The 17401-nt window shown below is 44.3% G+C and overlaps 1 protein-coding gene across 6 annotated transcripts in view; it reads right to left on the bottom strand.

Moving 5' to 3' along the window:
• Nucleotides 1-17401, bottom strand: part of SLC39A11 (solute carrier family 39 member 11) — a 376354-nt gene that overhangs the window by 119134 nt on the left and 239819 nt on the right. For all 6 annotated transcript variants that reach the window (XM_060081466.1, XM_060081467.1, XM_060081461.1 and 3 more), the window contains one exon: nucleotides 2797-2967. In XM_060081466.1, coding sequence (XP_059937449.1) covers nucleotides 2797-2967 — 171 coding nt within the window. The remainder of the gene's footprint in view (nucleotides 1-2796; nucleotides 2968-17401) is intronic.

The following is a 17401-nucleotide window of genomic DNA, read 5'->3' as shown; positions in this document are numbered from 1 at the left end:
TCTAAAATATGAAGCCAAGTGCTTTGGGTGTGCGCTCATGTCTGCGTGTGGGTCCTCGCGCTCCAGAAACCTCTAGGAGACAGCCCACGCGCTAATAAGATTTCCTTTTAACTCCTACATTAAAAAAATTTTTTTTAAACAAAATGTCATCCCCAGGACATATAAAACTGAACCAGCCAACACAAAAAAACTTCAAAAAAATCAATTATCCATTTAGTTGCTGTGAAAATCTACCTTTAAACCCAGAGTCCCAGGGAACATCAAAGCTCTAGTTAAATTTTTAATAAACCATGAACGCTAGTGCTAAAGAAGAGACCTTTTCAAAGATAAGTTGGTGACAGACAAGCTCTTGAAATGGTTCTCATCAAAAGGCACGAAGCTGCCAGAAGGCAACGGTGGGCGAGTGAACTTCCCTTTAGACTGAAGTTAGGAGCTTGAGACTCTGGGACTGAGCCCCAGGGGGCCTTCAGAAACACATCTATTTGTATTTAGATCTTTATTCTTTTTGGCTGGTTAAAGAAGGAGTCTTAAATGGTAGAAAGACAGCCACTATTATGACTGAAAAGACGGCCTAAGTAACTTCTCTTCTCGAATGACTAGCATTTAACAGGTTGAAAGTGACCATGGAGGTTTTGAAGCTGCCCTCTGCAGAGACCCTGGTCTCTCGATGAGCTCTTTAACATACTGGGGGTGAGTATGACCAGATCCTTCCACCCAGGCAAACCCACTTTGGTCAGATTTGTGTGCTGGGGTCCCACATAAGACATCATCTCAAGACATACTGAACAGCAAGCTCTCAGAAAACAACCAAAATAGTTGACTCAGAACCCAAAGGGAAAAAGCCAAGAGAAAAATGAGAGGGAAACAGATGCTGAAAAAAACTGTGAGCAAATTGGCCTATATGACCCTATGATAGAAATTCCTAAGATCAGGACAGAAATAAGAGAGGAAAAGGCTTCTCATCTAGAGGAAGATCTGAGCTGAGTGATTAGACAAGATGTGCTGAGAGATTTCATATATATACTGCAACAGACAACATATTGATATTTTCATTCCTTAAAGATGACCAAAAGAGGTCTTCACTGCACAAGCAAAAGACTATCAAGGTACACACAGGGGAGAAAACTCGGTTTGGCCGTGGCCCTCGCTTCCACAGTATTGAAGCCAGAAGATAACACAGCAACATCTATAAGAGCTCTAAGGAGAAATAGGTGCCTCTAGCAAAAGCTATGCCTAGTCAAGTCTTTGCTCCTGTACTGGGGTAACAGGTTGACATTATGAACTCTGCAAGGACTCAGATAATATATCACCTGGGGCTGCTCCCTGTGCAAGATTATCACTCAAACTTGAGTTCCAAAACTATGAAAGATGGATCAGAATGTTTAAGAACACAAGACTGAAGGAGTCAGGAGTATTATTAACGCTAATAACAGCTACCACTTTTCAAATGCTCAAATGGCCCAGGTACTGTACAGACTGTATATATATATATATATATATATATATATATATATATATATAAAATCTTCTTTAATTATCAAAATTGGTATAGTTCATTTTGTAAATAATATCCCAGTTATCTCAGTAGTAGCATTATCCCCACTTCACAGATGAGAACACCAAGGTCCAGAGAGCTCACGTCATTTGTCAAGATAAACTAGTTAGTTAAGTAGTAGAGCTGGAATTACGCAGTGTAACCCAAGGAGATCCTCAGGGTCTCTCAGCTTGTTTTTTTAATAATATCTTTATTCTTTTTTTATGCTTATCTGTCTTTTCTAGTTACTCTATAAAAAACATATTATTTTTGAAATAGAACACCAGTAAGTTTTCTTTTCAATTAAAATAAATCCAAAGACACAAAACAAATTACTCCAAAATGTTAAAAAGGAAAGGATTGGTAATGTAATGGGGAAGAATCTTTGTATTCTGTAACAAATTCATCACTAAAGGCATGTGGCCTATAAGCTTAAATTATACATAATGGCCCATCTCTGGGAACCCTGCCTCCCAGGTCATGGGCATGAAAATACCTTTGTTTAGCTCAGAGGAGACATCCTGACCAGGCCCACCTGTGAATGACTACAGGAAGGAAGAAATTAACACACACACCCCCTCCTGAGTCTGACCAGAACGAGGAAATGTCTGACTTTACTCCCTCCCCTTTTAGTGTAAAAGAAGCCTGCATTCTAACTCAGGCAAGATGGTTCTTTGGGACACGAGTCCACCATCCTCTCAGTCTGCTGGCTTTCCGAATAAAGTCGCTAACCCTCACCCCAACAACTCATCTCTCGATTTACTGACCTGTCACGTGGTGAGCAGTACGAGCCTGGACTCGGTAACGGTAAGAACATCTCAGAAAGATGTCCCCATGAAGAAAGGAGGTAAGGCAAACGTCAGTGTGCAACTGTACTGAATTCAATACTTTTCAAAAGGATTAAGAAGAACCAGAGACACTCTGTGTTTACGAGAGGTGCAAGCCACAGCAATCGGGCAACAGCTATGAATTTATGCCCAGATGACTTGGTATCAAATACGTGAAGAAAGGAACTCATAGGTGGAAACTGGAGTGAAACTGTTTGCAGTAACTGGGACCAGAAGTTTTAACACGCAGTGATCAATCTAGAGCCGGTAACCCAAAAAATAAAGTCAAGAAAGATTTGCACTCCCTCCCCCATGCCCCCTCGAGAAAGGACCAGCATCATGATTGCCCAAGCCCCTTTTCCAGCCAGGCAACTGAGCTGACAGAGTCACTTGACCCTCAGACCCGTGGCTGGACCGCTCGGGGCAAGACCTCACCTGGGATGTTGTGTATGGTGATGGCCAAAATGAGCAGCACGATCCTCCTCCAGCTGCTGCCGCCGGGCAGCACCGGCTTCCCTTGAGACAGCACGGGGGCAGCTGGGCCCTCTGGAAGGTCGGTGGTCATTGCCTTCTTCCTCTGATATGCCTCGCCATTCTCACTCTTGTCTGAGCAAAAAAGAGAGGGATGGAAAGAGAGAGTAGTTTGAAAACGGGCACGTCAGTACTTGGACAAGCAGCAGCTGGAGGAAGCTTTCGGGGCTGGAAGATGGTCTATTTCCTAACTACCTAAGGGACCATGTGTGCTTCTGCCTGGTCCTCCCCGCCTCCATTCATTCACTTATTCATTCATCAATCGGTCCTGGAACAGACATTCAGTGCCCAATGTATGGGTACTAAAAAGGGTAAAAAGATATATGTTTACATAGAGCTGATTCACTTTGTTATACAGCAGAAACTAACACACCACTGTAAAGCAATTATACTCCAAGAAAGATGTTAGAAAAAAATGAGAAAAATTTGAATAATATGTTGCTAAATGGAAAAATTATAATATAGAATGTGATAGTACAATTTTGTTTAAATTTACGTGTATGGACCGAAAACAGATTGAAAATATACATGTCAAATAGTAAGCCAGGGCCTCCCTGGTGGCGCAAGTGGTTGAGAGTCCGCCTGCCGATGCAGGGGATGCGGGTTCGTGCCCCGGTCTGGGAGGATCCCATATGCCGCGGAGCGGCTGGGCCCGTGAGCCATGGCCGCTGGGCCTGCGCGTCCGGAGCCTGTGCTCCGCAACGGGAGAGGCCACAGCAGTGAGAGGCCCACATACCGCAAAAAAAAAAAAAAAAAAAAAAAAATAGTAAGCCACGGTTATCTCTGAGTACAGGACTTATCGATGAAAAAAAAAAAAGAAAAAGGGCAAAAAGATGAAAATGGGGCATCCTAACACTGCCTGTTTAAGAGAAGCAGTACTGAACACAGATTCTGGAACCAGGCTGCCTGGCTCACTTCCTGACTCAGCCACTCATCAGCCGTGTGGTACGAAACAAGCTATTTAACCTCTTTGTGCCTTAGTTTCTTGATTTATAAAATGGGGTAAGAACAGGACCTATGCCACAAGGGTTTTGTGAGAATTAAATGAGAGGCTGCACCACAGCGCTCAGACCATACAAAGTGCTTATATGTGGACTGTGGCTGCTATCACATGTCCCCTCCCTCCTGCAGGAGGTGACCCTGCCCTACAGGTCACACGGACTCAGGGGGAGCCAACTCGGATGCCAGGCTCAGCCAATCAGATTCTCTCCCCACGGATGGGGGACGGGAATGGGGAAGGACCACGTGACCCCCAGTGTGGGCTCTGCATCCGAAAGGTCATGTGATGTAAGGGCAGCCACTACGTACGTGCACGAATGGGAGGAGGGGGCAGCCGGACAGAGAGACAGAACGTAACAGATGTACAGAGACAAGCAGAGATGGGAAAACACGCAGCCCGAGACAGACAGACAGATAGACAGACAGAAATGCAGACAAATGGCAGCCTGGGTGCCATAGGACATTCTGACCCTCATGGGCCGACTAAGGTACCCAGCCCTTGGGTTTCATGAGCTTACCTTCCTTGTAAAAATCCCCCTTTGGGGGGAAGTGGGTGAGGGAGAGATGCACACTACCAGATACAAAATAGATAAACAAGGATTCACTGTAGAGCACAGGGAACTATATTCAATGTCTTGTAATAAACTGTAATGGAAAAGAATCTGGAAAAAAGGTTATACATGTATGCATAACTGAATCACTTTGCTGTACATCTGAAACCAACACAAAATTGGAAATCAACTATGTGACAAAGCGAGAGAGAGGCATGGACATATATACACTACCAAACGTAAGGTAGATAGCTAGTGGGAAGCAGCCGCATGGCACAGGGAGATCAGCTCAGTGCTTTGTGACCACCTGGAGGGGTGGGATAGGGAGGGTGGGAGGGAGGGAGACGAAAGAGGGAAGAGATATGGGAACATGTGTATATGTATAACTGATTCACTTTGTTATAAAGCAGAAACGAACACACCATTGTAAAGCAATTATACTCCAATAAAGATGTAAAAAAATAAAATAAAATAAAATAAAATAAAATAAACATTAAACAAAGTTCCCCTTTGGGTATATATTTGAAAACTGTCATTTCTTAGGGCCAGATTACACCAAACACCCACGGTCTCCTGGGTTATTTGCTAATCCCAAATGGAGGCAAACTGCCTGGATCTGAAACACAGGACCGAGACTGAGGCAGGGAACCCAGGCTGCGGTTCACAGCAAGGGAAGGATCTGTCAGACAGGCTTCCTGGAAGAGGAAGGGAAACACCTGGGGACACAGGTGGAGACAAGTGTCCCTCCATCATCTGAATTGGCAGAGCCTGACCCAGATGTCCCAGACAGGTCACCAGAGCCTGTCTTTGGGACATCCACCACAGGACAGGGCAACCCTACAGCCCAGTGTTGGCTTTGTTACCCCAGGGGGATTATCAGTGGCCCCTTTCACGCCCCAAAGTGTCCTGGTTTGAAAGATAAATTTCATGGCTCCGCAGGTTGGGGGAAACAGCAGAAGCTTGACAGATGCTCTGCTCAGATGGGGTCCAGCCGACTTGAAGGGTAGGAGGGAACTCTCCGTGGTAACCACTTCCCTTCTCTAGGGACAAATTTTTCACAAGCAAAAGAATTCTCCTCTCTAAGCTGAAAATTGCAGAATATGTTTCCCAAAGTCAAATTAAGAAACTTTGAGGATCCCTTTATGCCTGAGCCCGGGCATTTGGTACAGCCTCTCCTTACTCCTGGAAGTAAAGAAAGAAAAGGGCAGTTATCTGTCACCCTCTCAGGTGCTTCAAGACCAAGGTCTCACTCTATAAACTGGATCAGATCTTTGATTCCCTTTCCGGATGAACCTATCTTAGTGGAATACGGTTTGTATGCCAAAAACATGAAAAGAAAAAAAACCACTTCTTTTGAAAAACCATTATGTGTTTGTTGATTCAAATCAAGCCGGTGCAGCCTGAACAGTAAGAAAGAGCCTTAGAGCAGGTACACTCCCTCCTCCCCAATTGGTTCTCTCTTAGAAACAGCTGGATCCCAGATCCACTGGGGAGAAGGGGCCTTTTATCGATCCTCTGAAATGCCGGGGTCGTCAGCCCTCCAACGGTCAGTAGGCGCAAGTCACAACACTGGCCTCTGGAGGACGCAGCTGTCTCGGGGGAGAGCACAAACTCCTCCTATAGACAATATTTGCACGAGCTGAAGCTAAATATTCACCATGTGGCATCTATACTCTGTGTGTGTGTGTGTGTGTGTGTGTGTGTGTGTGTGTGTACACGCATGTGATTACCTCTGGGTACCATCTTTCTTGCCTCAGATATCAGACCGTCTTTGTGTGTGTATGCATAGGTGTGTGTTTCTGTGCACACACGGGTGTTTTTATATTGTTGACAACACCTGATGACTCGGGCTGCAGAGGCTGGTCGTGGAACTGAACAACACACGTGGGATTTCAAGCCCATAGACACTAAAGGCACAAGCAAACAGGCCCAAGTGCCGTGTAGGAAGGAAGCCGAGTGGTGACGGAGGGAGCTCAGCTGTCTCCTGGACCAGTCAGTGGGCACCACGGATTCCCTGGACCTCCTCTGCACACACGGCCCTGATCTGGATGCTCTCCAGTGGGCGTTGATAGGGACAAAAAAAAAAAACCCATCTCCTCCCTTTGGGATTTTATAATTTAAGAGAGGACAGACAGGGAAGACGTGAACACATTCCTGTACATCTAAGGGACAGAAATTCACACTCTCTAACAAGCATGGGAGGCTAGACTGATTTCTGTCAGTGTCCCAAAAGGATGCGACTCTGAATTTCCTGCAAATAATGCACAGAGAACAACGGAGACGGGCGCCAGCAAATTCCAATACCAAACACGCGTTTAATAGGAACATCGAGAGGCATAGTTATTAACCGGGACGAGGATGCACGCCTCGCCCTGGGGTCCCGAGGTGTGAAAACTGATGTCACTGCCTCTCCTAGTGGGAAATGGGAGGGTATGAACGCCTGATGCACTTGAGAAAGTTAAATAAGCCACCGTTTGGTAACAGCCACTAATGAGTCTGCAACAAGGAAAAACAGTCCAAATAAATCGTTACAGAGAGTCCGGATGCATCCCCAGCAATGAATCCTCTTGTCTCTCCCAGAAAGGCTGCTTAAACCACTGCACGCCGTCTAGTAAAATGCCTGCGCCGTAGACAAAGGGTCCACTTAAAGGAGGCCTGGCGTGGGGTTAGGGGTGTTGCCAGAGTGATAAGCACCCGTGAGATTTCCTGGGAGGGGAAAGGTCTGGGCATTTTTCGAGTAGGATTTGACAAAGAGGAAGGACATTTTAGGGAAGGAACATCCGATGTTGGGTTCAGAAATGAAAAACGTCATCAGTGACATCCGGGAAGGTGCCAAGAACTTATTCTCAATTGACCCTCGATCCTTACAAAAGCCCCATGAAGTGGAGACCACACCCTTTAACAAACAAGGAACCCGAAGAACAGAAAGGTGGAGGAACTGGTCCCAGGTCACACGGCCAGTCCAAGATGGATGCAGGAGTCAAGCTGGGTCCTCTGCCTGCCAGAAGCCACTTCTTCACCTGGGCCCCATGGTTGACCAGGGGTGGGGGGTGGAGTGGTGACCTGCCCCTTTGCTCGCCAAAAAGGGTCGCGAGCGAGTCTCTGCAGTGACATTTAGGAGGCTGAAACCCCAGATGTTTAGCTCGGAGAGAGTCCGGTGAGCTTGAACTACACGACACCAGAAAAGGCAGAAAAGGCTCAGAGGGAACCTCGTATCTGTAATCAATCACTCCTGCTCGTGGACAAACCTGAAAACGTTTCAGGCAAAGCTGTTTCTTAACCCAGCAGACCTACTGTTTTAAGTGTAAAGCAGCTGTTAAGTAGGAAATATTTATTAACACCAAGCACGGGACACAGGGTTACAATCCTTTCGGGAAGGTGGAAAGGAAAGACTTCAAGGTTGCCCATCATCAAAAAACATTTTTAAAAAATTTAAACTCAAGCGTCTGTGAATCCACACAAAGAAGGGGCCCAATGCTGGGGCTCGGCCTACCATCCCCCACTTCATCCTTCTGGGAGAGGCACCCCACCGCTAAGTTTGAGAATGAGAACCACAGGAGAACAGACAGACCAATCCAAAGCTCACTTTTCCCGCTGAATCACCGGGTGACCTTATTGGACACCTTTTGTTCCCTGCTTTCTTCTCCCTCAAACGAGGGATGTGATTCTTATACCAACATGTTATATTGCACAGCAAAAACAGAGCCAGGTCTGGTGGGCACAAGCCAGGGAAGGGGCGGGGAGGGGATAAGCCTCCACCCCTTGAAGTGAAAGGCCTTGATGTCTTTAGATCACAGGCTCTAAACCATCTGGGATCAGCGATGCTTTTGAAAGTACGGTGGCGCTTACACTCCTCCCTCCAGCAAAAAAATACACAGACGATTTAAAAATAATGTTTGAATCCTTATGGATTCAAGGTCATCAGACTGAGCGCATCTTGCTAGATAAATGCCACAGTAACCTTTGCTTCATAACCCAGGGGCCAGTCTCAGCAGGAACACAGGATGTTTTCTGTCCCTGTGATGATGTAACCAGCCAAATCTAATAGGCCCAGTGATGGAAGCTCAGGCCTCCAGTGAAAAACGGCAGCACTAATTAACAGATCACCAGCCACAAGAGCTTTAAAAATGTCCCCAAGAGATCACTGGAGATGATCTGGTTGAATTAGCACAAATAGGCAAATCCTCATCTGCTCAACACAGAAGGCTTCAACCCCCTGGAAAAACTCCTTCTTTCTAAACCCCTGCTATAAAACATAAAATGAAGAGCGATATATATTCACTATGCAGTCTACACACACAAAATCCAAAGGCTGATCAAAAGCAGGGAAAGAGGAGGATCCATTCACTTATATTTCTTTCCCCTTGCTTCTTGTTTCCCAGAGAATCAGAATAACTTGGGGAGAAGAAATTCAATTACCAACATGAGTGCAGCAATGTTTGCTGAGAAATTTGGTTCTGTTTCTTCCATCATCTGTGGGACTGGCACAACTCCCTTTATAGAATGAAGGCTGAATTTGAAACACTGCACGTGAAGCAACTACTCAACATGGGTTACATCAACCTTGGCACGTAGAGAAAGCAAGGCCCAGGGAGGCCCTTCTTAGCAGCCACGTGGAACTTCAAGGAAGAGCCAGTGTGGTTCTCCCCATCTTGGCAGAAGACACCTCAGCTTGGAGACATTCAAAACTACAGCCTGTTTCTGTCTCTAAACCGATCCATAATTCTCGTACTGTTTCCTTTTTGTAAAGCTGTAAATATAACTACGTGAAAGGCCATTCCCCAAAGAGAGTCACCAACATCCCCGATACACTGACTGTCACTTGTTCCTACCCCTTGTCCAGTATGTGTACGTTGATGTTTTGCACATTTGCGGCCAGTGCACGTGGTAGAGAGAACAGATGCTGGAGCACATGGGCTGCTGTGGGATCATGCTTCCATCGACTGTGGGATCACATGGCTCTGTCAATCATGAGCCATAAAGGCTTTAGGCAAATGCTGTATCTGTGTCTCAGTGCCTTTACAGTAAAATGGGTTTCATAGCCATATCTACTTAGGAAGGCTGTTACGAGGACTAAAATATATGTAAAGCACTTGGCACAGAACCTGGCACCTGAAAAGTACGATTCATGTTAGTTATTGCAATTGGTTATACATACTTTTTTTTTTTTTTTTGGTAACACTGCCTTTGAATTTTATTTTTTCCTCGTACATTTCATTTTATTTTATTTTTTCTTTTTTGGCCACACCACATGGCTTGTGGGATCTTAGTTCCCCGACCAGGGATCGCACCCGGGTCCACAGAAGTGAAAGCCCAAGTCTTAACCGCTGGACCGCCAGGGAATTCCCCGGTTATACATCTTAATATACAGTTTCATATTCCACTTGTTTCTTTTAAAACTACAGAAATATTTTCCAAATTTCTTAGCCTCTGGGACTCTAGCTTTTAATGGCTCGAAGGCATTTTTGCTTAGTTCCAAGCCAATCATTTGCAAAACCATTTCTTTTTTATTCAAGCCTGAGCGGTCGCTCTTTCTTTTCCAGATTCTAAAAGATACAGTGCTCCGCTCTTGCCACACGGGGGCGTACTCTTCTGCTCCCTCCCACCCAGGATGGGCACCCACCCACCCAGGAAAGTACCGCTTGACTTCACGAACCAATTCTCTGTTTTACAGCTTCATGATTCATACATACCGCTGGAACATGTAAAAGGGCTGACCTATCCCAGGAGACAGAGCTTAGCACATGAGGGAAAATTCCTATTGCAGTTGGGGGTGGATGGGGAATCTTTGTGCAAAGATCCTTAAATCTTTCAGGTGCTTCCCTGCTTGCTTGTAAGTAATTGCCGGCCAAAAATTGGTTTCCTAATATTGAACTACAGCGGAGCTGTATCACACGTATGTTTTACAAATGTAAATGCAGATAGATGCATTTGAAAAGAAACAACAGAAAATTCCCTTCTTTGACCCACGGCTCCCTTTCCACCTTCCAGTACTACCTCCTGGAATTAATTTTGGATTCGATCTCCCAAGAAAGGAGAGGCGTCAGTGGAAAGGGAGAGAAAAACAAAACAAATTCATTCTTGGCTTTTGATCTTGGGGGGTAGGAGGCAAGTCCTGGGGGTTTAAGAAAGAAAAAGGATTTTCAAGGGGGGCGGGGCAGATTTTGCCTCTTCAATATTTTGCCTTAAATGCTGTCTTTAGAACCCCGTGGGCACTTGAAACGTGCCTCAACTGTCAGGAACAGGGAAGCTGGGGGTGCAGTAGAGTGTGATATAATGCAGTCTATCGTTGGTCAAGAGACAGAGGAAAGGGGGAAGGAAAAACGATGCTCACGCCTTTCCTGGGAGAAATTCCTTACAAGGTCACCCACCCAGGATTGTCCCTAGATCCTCCAGAACCCCTTGGAAAGACCGACATCTAGGCTGCAAATGTAAAGTCCGGGCATAGAACCAATGGCAGGACATTCATTTAAATGTCATCAATTTAATAAGTTTAGTGGGTTGAACTGGTCAAGGCAGGGCTGGTCAGCCATTAATCCATCTCTCCTTTGCACAAGTACCCCCAGTACAACTCTCCTTCCAATAACCTCATTTCTGATTCTAAAGATATAAATGCATATTTAAGCAAACTTGGAAAACTTCAAAGTATACAGAAGAAAACTGAAATCCCATCAGCTAAAAAAAAAAATTTAGAGTTTGGTGTATTTCCTTCCAAGTTTTTTCAGGTGGTTTTACATAACTGAGATGATCATATTATACAACCGCAGACTATTTTTGTTCCCACTAAACGTAACACAAACATTTCCGCCATATGATTAAAAACGCTTATAAGCATTTCAAGCAGTACAAATTACTATCTACATTCTCATACCATTGAGCATTTCGGCTATTTCTAAATTTTTTTCCCCATAAGTATCACTGCAAAATCTTTAACCTATATAAACAATCAGAGATCTGAACAAAGTTCCCAGAAGCTGAAATGCTGATCAGAGGGCCTCGATGTATTTGTCTAATTAATTTCCAGAAAGGCCATGCCATTTACAGTCCCCTGAGCAGAGTTTGCAAGTTCTCATCATGCCATTTTTTAGTCAGCTTGGGTATTTCTCATTTAAAAGTAAGTGTATTCATTTATGGGAGAAATGACATTTCCCTTCTTTTGTATATCTTTGACTACAAGTGAAATTGAACATTTTTCATAGTTCCAGGCATATTATTTTCCTCTTTTGTGAAAGGTCCTCTGTCCAAACAAGGCCTCTTTAAGGAATGAGAATATGATTAGCTATTTCCTTACAGATACGAGTAACTTTCCTGTGATCCATTTATGTGTGTCAGTGAATAATGAGATGCAGCTGGGAGCAGCAGGCATTATTACACATCAGACGGGTGAAACCACCTGGTCACACTGGAATTTCAGCCTCCATTTGCTAAATTCCTTTTTGACATTCCTCAAGATGGCAAAGTGCCCTTAAAAAAAAAAGTGTTGGACAAAACTCTAATTCAAAAACATACATGCACCCCTATGTTCACAGCAGCACTCGTCACAATAGCCAAGGCATGGGAACAACCTAAGTGTCCACTGACAGATAAATGGATAAAGAAGATGTGGTATATATATATATATAATGGAATACTACTCAGCCATAAAAAGAATGAAATAATGCCATTTGCATCAATATGATGGACCTAGAGATTATCATACTAAGTGAAGTAAACAAGACAAAGACAAATACCATATGATACCACATATATATGGAATCTAAAATGTGACACAAATGAACTTACTTATGAAACAGAAACAAACTCACATACATAGAGAACAGACTTGCGGTTGCCAAGGCGCGGTTAGGGTAGGGGAGGGATGGATTGGGAGTTTGGGATTAGCAGATACAAACTGTTACATAGAGGATGGATGAACAAAAAGGTCCTACTGTATAGCACAGGGAACTGTATTCAATATCCAGTGATAAGCCATAATAGAAAAGAATATGATAAATTATATATGTGTGTGTGTATAATTGAATCACTGTACTGTACAGCATACATTAACACAACATTGTAAATCAGCTATACTTCAATAAAATAAAATTTTTTTCAAAAGTGTTATCTGCTTGATTTATACTGCTACCTGGTATGGCCCCAAAAGCTAATTTTCTCTCTCAATATTCAAACACAACTGTTTTCTTTTTTTAAAATTTTTTTTTTTTTGCAGACAGTGTACTTTTATTTTTTAATTTATTTTCTGAAGTATAGTTGATATAATACTTTGCATCTGCTAATCCCAAACTCCCAATCCATCCTGCCCACCCACCCCCAACTCCCCCCTGGCAACCACAAGTCTGTTCTCTATGTCTGTGAGTCTGTTCCTGTTTCATAGATAGGTTCTTTTGTGTCATATGAAACACCACTCTTTTCAAAAGCAGAGGATATTTGAGAGCTTCTCTTGCTTCCCTAGCCTTCTGTCCCCCCACACCCCTGGGATTCTTGTATGCAGCAAAGCAGTTTTGCCAACAGTACATATAGGCAGACCTCAGAGATACCGTGGGTTCAGTTCGGGACCACCCCAATGAAGCCAATAACACAATAAAGCGAGTCCCACAAATTTCTTGGTTTCCCAGTGCATATAAAAGTTATGTTTACACTATGATGAAGTCTATTAATGTGCAACAGCATCATGTCTTAAAAATATCTTAAGGGCTTCCCTGGTGGCGCAGCGGTTGAGAGTCCACCTGCCGATGCAGGGGGCGCGGGTTCATGCCCTAGTCCGGGAAGATCCCACATGCCGCAGAGCGGCTGGGCCCGTGAGCCATGGCCACTGAGGCTGTGCGTCCGGAGCCTGTGCTCCACAACGGGAGAGGCCACAACAGTGAGAGGCCCGCATACCGCAAAAAAAAAAAAAAAAAAAAAAAGATCACAGATCACCGTAACAAATAGAATAATAATGAAAAAGTTTGAAATAGTGTGAGAATTACCAAAATGTGACACAGAGACACAAAGTGAGCAAATGCTGCTGGAAAATGGCGCTGATAAAACTTGTTCGAGGGACTTCCCTGGTGGTGCAGTAGTTAAGAATCTGCCTGCCAATGTAGGGGACACAGGTTCGAGCCCTGGTCCGGGAAGATCCCACATGCCACGGAGCAACTAAGCCCGTGCACCACAACTACTGAACCTGTGCTCCACAACTACTGAGCCTGTGCTCCACAACTACTGAAGCCCGCACGCTCTAGGGTCCATGCTCCACAACAAGAGAAGGCACTGCAGTGAGAAGGCTGCACACCGCGACAAAGAGTAGCCCCCGCTCACTGCAACCAGAGAAAGCCCACGCGCAGCAACGAAGACCCAACGCAGCCAAAAAAAAAAAAAAAAAAAAACTCGTTTGATGCAAGGCTGCCACAAACCTTTGATTTGTCTAAAAAAAAAGAAAATCTGTGAAGCTCAGTAAAGCAAAGCATAATAAAACGAGGTCTGCCTGTATAGTAAAAAAATCTAATGTGGACAGGACCCTTGCTAGAGTTTCTGAATTTAGCAAATAAAAAGACAGGGTGCTCAGCTGTATATGAATTTCAGATAAAACAGAAACTTTCAGTATAAGTACATCCCGAATATTGCAGGGGATATACTTATGCTAAAAAGTATTCATTGTTTATCTGAAATTTGAATTTAACTGGGTATCCTGTATTTTAACCAACAGTCCTACTTACCCAATCTAGGGTCCGGGTTCTAGGGCGGGGAGGAGTTGGGCAGACCGACTGCACTCTCCTCTGACAGCAGCCACACACTCATCTCAGTGAAAAATCTTTCAATGATGCACTACATGGGTCACGTATAATACAGGGTAGGAAAAGATTCTGTTAGAGACCAAGGAAACTTCGTGGAAAGATAACTGAAGTATGTATATATGTATTTATTTATTTTTGGCTACGTTGGGTCTTCGTTGCTGCGTGCGGGCTTTCTCTAGTTGTGGCGAGCGGGGGCTATTCTTGATTGCAGTGCATGGGCTTCTCATTGTGGTGGCTTCTCTTGCTGCGGAGCACGGGCTCTAAGTGCACGGGCTTCAGTAGCTGTGGCACGCGGGCTCAGTATTTGTGGCTTGCGGGCTCTAGAGCGCAGGCTCAGGAGTTGTGGTGCACGGGCTTAGTTGCTCCACAGCATGTGGGATCTTCCCGGACCAGGGCTCGAACCCGTGTCCCCTACATTGGCAGGCAGATTCTTAACCACTGCGCCACCAGGGAAGTCCCAACTGAAGTATTTACTTTGCTTAGTTACTAACCTTAGGCAGAGACGCAACTGGAGTTTAAGAAACATAATGAAAACCTTATTTACAATCTTTGTAACTATAATAGACTTCTCCATTTATCATTCTAATAATCTCAATCCACATGATTGTCAGAGGGTGAAGTGCTGTTTGTGTAAGAAGGCTGATTAGATTCCCTTGTCTTTTCAGTCTTTTCAGTACATATTTTCCAGGCCCTGAAAGTCATCCATGCCTTAGCTTTGATGCTTATGAATAAGCAATTGCTTTGCTACAACAGAGAAACAAAAAGGTCTGCGTAATTGGTAAAAAATTAAATGTACGCCAGAAGAAGAAATGGGTTCACTATTAGCTAAAGATTTCTCATCCATTAAGCAAACCACCCACTAAAACGTTGTTTGTTCCAAATAGCTAAGTAAGATAATAATTTCTACTCTCGGTCAACAGAACCAAGATTTCCAATAAGATTAAAACGTCCACCTACCAGGTCAGCTCTTCTACTGTGTTATCAACATGAGCTCATTCCTGATGAATTAACTGTTCTCCAAAAATAAATCCCAAGTGGACTCCAGAGCTGCCTCTAATTCTTCTTAGCTTACCCTACACATTGTGTTCAGTGCAAACACCCTGGTGGGGAAGAGACCTCCGTAACTACTGGGGGATCCACCAGCAGAAGACATTTGCTTCAAAAGAGTTCCAGCCCCCTCATTAGAGAAAGGGCATTTTGGAGAATTGAAAACTGCTTACAAGAGCTTTACAAGGACTCTCAACCTCTCCGGGAAAGATGGGGGCTCCTCACTTGACTTATACGGTTGTAAATTACCAGGTCGAGGAGGAGTTGTCCAAGAGGACAGCACCTATTTCAGGCTTGTGTCCAACTGCTAACATGAACTTCATAGTCATTTGGGTCACTTTCACCTTTGACATAAGGCCGCTCTGCTATCTCCTGTAATTCTGAGGATAAAGATTCGTAGCCAAGACCACTGTATCTCCAAGTGTAGAATGAAGACATCCATTGCTGTGCATGGTGGAGGCTCTTAAAAGATGACTCCTAGACCCCCCCCCCCGCCCCGGTACCTCCTGAATTAGAACCTCTGGGAGAAGGGCCCAGGAATCTGCATTGTACAAGCCATATGTCCCTTCACTCTCACCCCAACGTATTTCTGATACAGACTACACTCTAAAAATGAATGTTTTAGACTGCCCAACTACAAGTGAGTCGAGGGATTACCTCTGTACTTAAATCTACTTTAGTCCAGGGACTTCCCTGGCGGCGCAGGGGATGACTCTGCACTCCCACTGTAGGGGGTCCGGGTTCGATCCCTGGTCAGGGAACTAGATCCCACATGAATGCTGCAACCAGGAGTTCGCATGCCACAACTAAGGAGCCCACGTGCTGCAACTAAGGAGCCCGCCTTCTGCAACTAAGACTGGGTGCAGCCAAATAAATAAATAAATAAATAAATATTTTAAAAAATGTACTTTAGTCCAAATACTACTGCCTAATTTGGTGTCTCAAAGTACTAGACAGACATATACCTGACCCTTAGTCATAACTGGGCACCTAAAGATTCATATGACTTTTTTCTAAACACGCAGTGGGAAAGGTAAAGGAATTTAAGACGAGAAGATGAAAAGTAATTGAACTGTCTTGATAGGAACCATCATTTCCTTACAGAAAATAAAAATCCTTTTCTTTTTTCTTTTTTTAAGAGGATATGGGTCATCGTAAGGAAATGCAATCACCAGCAGAAGAACTGAGAGAAAAATAAATTCCTTCAAACCAAGACACTCTCTCATCTTGCCTAAGTCAATATAGGGTCTATAGACAGGGACTATATAGGGTCTAAATCAATATAATCCTTCTGCCTATTTATACATATAGCATTTCCTCTTTTATCCTAGAAGTTGGTCACCAGGAATCAAAACATGACAGGATAGATGAAAACTCTTAGCTTCTATAATCAAGAGAGTATCCACACTGCCAGTATTAACAAACAGCATGACATTCTGCAAACCACAATGGAAAACAAAATCTTACTTTGTCAAAGGCCGCAAAACTGAAAGGAAAACATGGTGCTTCTAAATAGGTTTAAGTGAGACTAAAATTCCATTAAAATTTCTTGGTTTATGGATTTTCTTTGCTTTTTGGGATACAAACAGTTGATGCTGGATCACAGGATAATCGCTGGACATAACAACGAAAAAAGAAAAAGATAAGCACAGGCCTGAAGATTTAGGGTTTGCTTTTTGTCTTTGCTACAAGAAGATCAGAGAGCTGGTGCTTGACTCGGATGCAAAGGAGACTGCAAGTCCATGTCTGGCTTCAGTAGGAAGTGTTTCTTGGTCACAGTTCCCAGTGCTGGGCAACAGAAACCAACTCATTCATCGGAAGTGTCTCGAGGGAGGGGCTCATGGAACCAACCCAGGAAGGCCACAGAACCCACCCTGGAATCCAGACAGGGCCATGGGAGATCAGGACTTCCTGCTCCACCCACAAAATGCCCCCACGTCGCCCTCAGGGTGGCACCCTTATCCCCAATGTCCCAAAATGCTGGCCACTCCTGCTGTAACACTGCCCCCTTTGCCGTCAGGTCCATCTAACTGGCCAAGCCAAGGTCACCTCCAGCTGCCAGACAGGCTGGAAGTCCAGCTTCTATCCTGAAAGCCAGGCTCTGTCTCTCACCAAGACTGGCGAGATGGGGCAGAA

This window comes from Mesoplodon densirostris, chromosome 18, assembly GCF_025265405.1.
Source record: "Mesoplodon densirostris isolate mMesDen1 chromosome 18, mMesDen1 primary haplotype, whole genome shotgun sequence".
NCBI classification, from domain to species: Eukaryota; Metazoa; Chordata; class Mammalia; order Artiodactyla; family Ziphiidae; genus Mesoplodon; species Mesoplodon densirostris.
Note: the sequence above shows the minus strand (reverse complement) of the source record. Positions and strands in the feature narration are given on the sequence as shown.